General features: G+C 36.8%; 1 protein-coding gene across 1 annotated transcript in view; it reads left to right on the top strand.

Annotated features, from left to right (window-relative positions):
• KIF20B (kinesin family member 20B) overlaps nt 1-7,851 on the top strand; it is a 76,518-nt gene that overhangs the window by 49,054 nt on the left and 19,613 nt on the right. Inside the window, 2 exon segments of the mRNA XM_017896334.1 lie at nt 1,781-1,841; nt 6,689-6,814. Coding sequence (XP_017751823.1) covers nt 1,781-1,841; nt 6,689-6,814 — 187 coding nt within the window.

The raw sequence follows: 7,851 nt of genomic DNA, 5'->3' as shown, positions 1-7,851 counted from the left end.
AAAAAAGATAAAATTAAGTAGGCCAGTAGTGACTCTCTTCTAACAAATAGAGTATGGAAAAGAAAAAGTAATAACTTCATAGTGAAGAAACCTAGCAAATACCACTTTAACCAAGTGTTTAAGAATAACTTTACCATTAGTCATATTGATGCTATGTGCTTCCTAGTTTGATGTGACCAGAAGGACACATCCCCTCTTTAGTATTCTTTCCCTAAATTTATAACCTTAATCTCTTCGTGAGAAAACATCAGACAAACCCAAATTGAGGATGTTCTACTGCTTGACCAGTATGAAGTATAAAGTGTCAGAGTCATTAAAGACAAGTAAAGACTGGGGAACGATGGTGAAGTCTGGAGTGTAATTAATAGTAGTATACCAATGTTAATTTCTTGATTTTTGACAAATGTACCATGGTAGTGTAATATGATAACATTAGGGGAAGCTAAGTTCTTTGGAACTCTTGCAAAGCTAAAATTGTTTTGAAATAAAATGCAAAAAACCAGAAGTAGTCCAGGTCTTACAGCAAATTCCTTTTAAAAATGATACTTAAAAGGCAAAATCCCTTTATTGTATATGGTTATTTTTTGCTTGTTATCAACCAAATGGATGAGGCAACAATAAAAAATATAATTTGTTATATTATTTTCATGTTTGCTTTTAAATGAAGCAAACTAATGGATATTCAGGTATAAATACATGATTTTAATTCTTAACTGAATATAATCGTAATAAAGCATTCTATAACAATAGGATCCTAGAATTCCATGTTCTGTAATGATTCACTCTTAAGACTTACAAAGTGAGGAGATAGTGGTGACATTAGATAAGATTGGGGGTGAAGTTTGAGTTACATGGTAAGTTAAAACTAGAAGTGTAGGATATCTGGTCCCCATAATTTAATCTTGCCTCTTAAGGCTTATTTTTTTCCAATCCTGCAGATACTTTCTAGGTAAAAGGGGTGGAGAGCTCTTTTTGTCCTTCATTTTGAGTTTAAGTTTACCAATGAGGAATCTTTTAATGGTTTTTCTTGTTCCTTCTATGTTAAATACACAGTAGAACTTCATTTTCCCTTGTTTCAGATTTTTGTGGTTTGTAAGAAAATATTTACCTAAAATGTTGAGTAAGTAAAATAACTGGGTCATAACTTAGATTAAAAGTATAGGCCGGGTGCAGTGGCTCACGCCTGTAATCCCAGCACTTTGTGAAGCCAAGGCAGATGGATCACAAGGTCAGGAGATCGAGACCAGCGTGACCAACATGGTGAAACCCCATCTCTACTAGAAATACAAAAATGAGCTGGGCATGGCAGCACGTCCCTGTAATCCCAGCTACTCAGGAGGCTGAGGCAGGAGAATCGCTTGAACCCGGGAGGTGAAGGTTGCAGTGAACTGAGATTGTGCCACTGCGCTCCATCCTGGGCGACAGAGGGAGACTCCATCTCAAAAAAATATATAATAATAAGTATAAAGTGGTTTTAAATTTATTTTTATTTTTATTTTTTGAGACCGAGTCTCGCTCTGTCACCAGGCTGGAGTGCAGTAACGTGATCTTGGCTCACTGCAATCTCAGCTCACTGCAATCTCTACTTCTTCTTTCCCTTGCTCTCACCCTACCCTTTTCTCCAAGATGAAAGAAAGTTGGAAGACTGGTACCAGCTGGTATACCAGCTATATAGGAGACTGATTTCAAACTTAATATTGGGCCCTGTTTTCAAGATCCACTGTTAAATATTGTGTTCTTAAGTTAATTTGCATTTAATTCATATTCTCTCAATTTGTAGGAGCAGTTAAATAATCAGAAAGTCGAAGAAGCTATACAACAGTATGAGAGAGCATGCAAAGGTCAGGAACAAGTTTGTACTTCTGGAAAGGGAAAATTTCCCTTATTCCCCTTGCAGGGCATGCGATGGGGTTATGGCTTGCTTCATTGGTGCCCTGCAGCTCAAACCCCTAGCGGGGGAGCATGCAGACGGGCAGGTCTTGAGTGTGGGCTCCGACCCCATGGCAGCATCTAGGGTTGAGTGTTTACAGCTCCTGAAGCCCCAGTGGGTGTGTGTTACAGGGTGTTTTTTCAGCCTAGCCATCCACAGGTGGCTTGTGTTAATCAGCTCAGTTAGACCCTCTGCCTTATCTCAAGGACAGAGGGCTTTCTGTATCCCGGGATTCTTGCTCTAGTGTACTGGAAAAATCGGATCACATGTGGGTGTGGAGAATGAGTGCAAGGTTTTATTGAGTGGAGGTAGCTCTCTGCAGATGTATGGGGAGCCAGAAGGGGATGGAGCGGGAAGGTGGTCTTCCCTTGGGCGGCCGGACTCTCCTCTGACTGTCCCTAACTGAATTCCGTGTCGTCTCACAGTAGATGGCCTGCCAGCATCTGCTGGTATCTGCTGGTGTGTTCTTCTGCCAGTGTGTTCCTCTAGACGTTCAGCTGCTTGTGTATGTGCCAGGGTGGTCTTGGAAAATGCAACACTTGGGTGTGAAAACAGGAGTGCCTATCCTCACTTAGGTCTGTGGGCACAGGCCTGAAGGTGGAGCCCTCGCCAGGGACCCTGCCTTTCTGTACCCAGCACTTCCCTGCCTGCCTCCCGTATCACTTCCAGTACTAAAATGATTACAAAATAGGTAGTTGCAATGACAATTGATTAACATTTCCTTTGAAAATTCTGAAGTGAAGTGAGGGCAACGTAAGATGCAGCTTTATTAAAGGAGAAAAGTAGTGATACTAATGAATAATTTATTAACTTAAAGCTTATTCTTAGAAAATTAAAATAAATAGTCAAAGCAACATTGATTTCTTGTAATGGCCAGTATTTTGTGAAAAATAAAGCCAAAGTTTTATATAGGTCACAATGAATGGTGTAGATTTCTGGACAAAATTGTGTAAAGAATAAACTTCAAATAAAATATCTTTAAAATGAAAATGTGTATTTAAAGAAGTTTTAAAAAGCTGCTTAGTAATTTATATTCAAATCCTAGGTGCCGAATTATGAGTTACGCTTTTCTTACTCAGATTGTATTGATTTGTTGCTTGAAATATTGCAAAATTACTTTTTTTTTTTTTGAGATGGAGATTCACTCTTATCGTCCAGGCTGGATGCAGTGGCACAATCTCAGCTCACTGCAAACTCCGCCTTCCTGGTTCAGGTGATTCTCTTGCCTCAGCCTCCCGAGTCGCTGGGATTACAAGCACCGGCCACCATGCCTGGCTAATTTTTGTATTTTTAGTAGAGATGGGGTTTTGCCATGTTGGCCAGGCTAGTCTTGAACTCTTGACCTCAGGTGATCCACCCACCTCGGCCTCCCAAAGTGCTGCGATTACAGGCGTGAGCCACCGCGCCCGGCCACAGACTTTCTTTTATAGATGATACATATTTCTGTTATTAAAATGATACAGACTCCTTTCCTCCTCATTACCCCTTAACTTCTTTGTTCTGTGAGTGAGAGAACTAGGATTTGAACCCAGGTGTGCTTCACTCTTAAGTCTCAGACTCTCTTTACTAATCCATGTTATTTGTACTTGGGCAACAAAAGAAAGGGTAAGACAACCAGGTTATTACTTATTTAGCTGACTTGTACATTGGTGGGGTTAACTTGGATGGATAACTTGGATGTGAAAATATATCTCTGCACACAGTACTGTTTTCTTCTGCCTTTCTTAGGCCTTGTCACCCTAAACATCTCCTATTTCATAGGAAATAGTTCATAGCTCTCTTTTAGGATTCCCCTTTACTCTGGCTCCTTGTCCCTGTTGGCGAATGTGGACACATCTTAGATATTCTGGAAAAGTCTACCCTTGGACTAGGTTGCCCTACAGTTTTTATCATATTTTAACTTTTGTTTTCTTTGCCAAATACGAAGAAGTATGGCATAGGCCTACTGTGACTATTTTAATCTGACTTCCACCTTTTCTTTTTTTTTTTTGAGATGGAGTCTTGCTCTGTCTCCCAGGCTGGAGTGCTGTGGCCGGATCTCAGCTCACTGCAAGCTCCGCCTCCCGGGTTCACGCCATTCTCCTGTCTCAGCCTCCCGGGTAGCTGGGACTACAGGCGCCACCACCTCGCCCGGCTAGTTTTTTGTATTTTTTAGTAGAGACGGGGTTTCACCGTGTTAGCCAGGATGGTCTCGATCTCCTGACCTCGTGATCCGCCCGTCTCGGCCTCCCAAAGTGCTGGGATTACAGGCTTGAGCCACCGCGCCCGGCCAACTTCCACCTTTTCTATGCTTCTAAGTCACTTGTAACCTACATATGTTAAAATCTGGCAGCATTTTGCAATCCCTCCTTTTTATTTTTATTGTTTGGATGTTATTGTACACTCTTCTTTTCCTCATTTATGTTTATAAAGTAGTATTTATTGTATGTGTATTTTTTCTAAATATCAAGGTAATCTATAGCTCCTCCCACCTTGTGAAATTCTCTTGTCTCAGCTTTTATGATCTATTATGTACTACTTACCACCTTTCTCTCAGAGTGAGTCTCAGCTACTCTGGCAGCTTTCCTGATTAAGATGTCATCATCTTTTTTTTATTTATTTTCTCCGTTAGAGAGAAAATGCTCCTATGATTTTAGTTGCGTATGAGACATTTCTCTACAAACAGACAACAAACAAAACTATGTCTTTAACTTTTAAGGCTTTCCCTGCCTTCTAGATTTCTATTTATTTACGGAGTGCCTTTCACTTACCTGTCTTTAATATTGAATTATTAAACAATGGAGATCTAATACATATAACATAAAATTTACCTTTTAAAGGTATACAGTGTAGTGGGCTTTAGTACTTTCTATTCACAAAATTGTACAACCATCACCACTATCTAATTACTGTATGTTTATAGTAACATAAAGTGACAAAAATGTTCACTTTTTTTGTGAACAAAAGTGACTTTTTTTGTCACTTCAAAAAGAAACCCTGTACCTATCAGCCATCATACCCCATTTACCTCTTCCCTCCAGCTCCTATCAGCCTCGAATCTACTTTCTGTCTATGAATTTGCCTATTATGGACATTTCATGTTAAGTCAGTTCATACAATATATGGCCTTTTGTGTTTGACTCTTTTACTTAGAATAATGTTTCCAAGTTTCATCCATATTGTGTATGTATCAGTACTTTATTCCTTGCTATGGCTGAATAATATTCCACATTTTATGTGTCAGTTGATAGACATTTGGGTTGTTTCCACTTTTGGCTTTTATGAACATTTATATGCAAGTTTTTGGGTAAACATTTTTAATTTTCTTGGGGATGGTAAGCAAGTGCTGAATGTGCAGCACTTGATTGCTTGTTCATTTAGTAGTCATTTATTTCACTATGATTGCTCATAGCTTTCCTTAGATAATATCTTTAGATAGCTATGATGAGATATCTATCTCAGACTTCTTTACTTTGCTTTATTTTCCATTTTATCAGTTGTTTATTTTGGGGTTCTTTCCTGAAATAAAATGTAAATTACTGGAGTCAATGGCTGATTAAATAATTATCTTTTTGCCTTTACTGCTGTAGTTTGCTAGCTTTCAAATAATAGTTGACTAGCCATTAGTGAGGTTATCATTGGTGTTCTGGAAATTTTTTAATTGATAACTAGATTTGTAAATTATTTTTCTAGTCCTCTATTTAGAGTCAAAAATGCAAAGTGTAAGAGGGAGGGGATTATTTGAATAAAATTATAATTAATTGTGTAATATGAATATATTTGAAAATCATGCTTTTTGAAAAAAAGATTTATATGATAATATGAAGGTGACTTTAATACTAGGAATTCAGTTTTACTAGCATACCTGAAAGCCTGCATCAATGGAAAAATACTAAAAACTGCTCATACAGTTTTCTCTTACTGTTTAGTTTGTTTTACCTTTGCTTTATGTGCACTTTGAGGGAGCCATCTTTGGGTATTTGTGTTACTAAAAGCAGCCTGAGAGTGAGCTATGCATTTATAACTTTTATCACCTCTGACATCAGTAATAGTTGCTAAGAGTTCTCTGAAATGAGCCCTGCTACTGTGTGCCATCACCAGAGGCGACAAACTGATCTTCCCTCTTTATCTGTTTCCTCAGACAGGGTTAATATAGAGTTACTTACAAGTAATTGCTGTAGTCATTCTTCAAGGGCCAGAAACACTTTTAGGAAGGCTGTTAATACTAGCTTTTCAAAAGCTATTTCTGAGGAGCTGGTTTTAAATAAAAATTTAAGATAGAAATAAATGTTTGAATATTTTCTAGAAAAGTAACTACTTGAGATTAAAAAAATAGTTCAAATTGGGATTGAGCTTTTTTAGTTTTAGCAGGTAAAGGTTTTAGTTTGGTTGGAGAATATTAACACTGAAAATAAATATTTTGCCAAATAATGTTTTTTCCCCCTAAATCCTAAGATTTATGTTTATAGTAATAGTTATATTGGAATAGTTTAATTGTATTAGAAATTGTTAAGTTTACCTGAAAAAACTTTTTTCCATTCATCCACTCTTGCAGTCATCCAAGCATCCATTTTTATACCAAATATATATTTAGTATGTCATATATACCAGTACTGTTGAGACATTGAGGATATAGCAATGAATAAGACAAAGTTTCTGCCTATATGGAACTAATATTCTATTACAGTTAATAAAATGTATTTTAATTTTAGAAGAACTTAAGAAAATTGGATATTTAGAGGCTATTAATTTCTAAAAGTGTTCTCCCCCAATTTTTAGATCTAAATATTAAAGAGAAAATAATTGAAGACATGCGAATGACACTAGAAGAACAGGAACAAACTCAGGTAGAACAAGATCAAGTGCTTGAGGCTAAATTAGAGGAAGTTGAAAGGCTGGCCACAGGTAAAACAAGATTGCATACATTTCTCTAAATACACTTTTTCATTAAAAAAAAATTTTCCTAGATTGCTTCCCTTGTTAAAGTAGTATGTATTTACAGCGATTCATAATGGAAAAGTATTTGGTGTTTTTTGAATGTCCTATTACTTGTCATTTTCCACTGTGATGAAAATTGTTTCAGTAAAATTATATGCAGTAAAGAAGGAGTAAGGACAGTCCATGATAACTTACGAATTATAAATTGCAAGTTATGGATGATAACTTGCAATGTTCCCTAGATGTTGAGAGTACGCTTTGAACTGAGTTTCGCCTTTGTCGGGCTTTTAGCATTATCTTGTATGTTGATCTCAATAAATACTTTGATTTCATTGCTTTCAGAATACCATCAGAGTTTTTCTAGAGTATATGGAAAAATAGAACATTTACAAATAAAAAAGTTATGTGTGATTTTTGTAGAAAGGGCAAGAAATTTAGAATTAAGAAATTGTCTATGCCATTTTATATATAACCTTGACAGGGTACTTGTGCATACTCAGCCTAATTTTCCTCATCTGTAAAATGTGGTTGATGATGATAATGCCATATATACTATTGCACATAAAATCATCTGACTTGAAGATTCATATTGTACATTATTCTTGTCAAGATCAGATGAGATGAAAAAATGTAATAGTACTTTGTAAACCCTAAAACGCTTTTATAACTGTATTTTGGTGAATGAAATTGTGATGAAGATGAGGACAGTGAGTCTATGTGACTTCATACTTTTCTAGCCACTTTCATGGACATGGGAAACTTTTTTCTTGAGAACTGCATGAAGTTTTCTATATAATAAGGTTGACAATGAATTTATTATACTATACTGTGAATACTATTCATTGGATTCCTGAGAAGTCCCTGTAGTTCCTCTTCACTAAGAATTTAGTAAGAACTCCTAAAAGTTAAACTGTAGAATAGCCTCAGTTCCATCTTGGTCTGTGTTCTTTATCTGGGCTCTACTGATTTGTGTCTGCAGCCCATGTCAAGTGTATCTCTACATG

This window comes from Rhinopithecus bieti, unplaced genomic scaffold, assembly GCF_001698545.2.
Source record: "Rhinopithecus bieti isolate Rb0 unplaced genomic scaffold, ASM169854v2 scaffold_26871, whole genome shotgun sequence".
Lineage (NCBI taxonomy): Eukaryota > Metazoa > Chordata > Mammalia > Primates > Cercopithecidae > Rhinopithecus > Rhinopithecus bieti.
The sequence above is the reverse complement of the archived record's forward strand: the minus strand, read 5'-3'. Positions and strand labels throughout refer to the sequence as shown.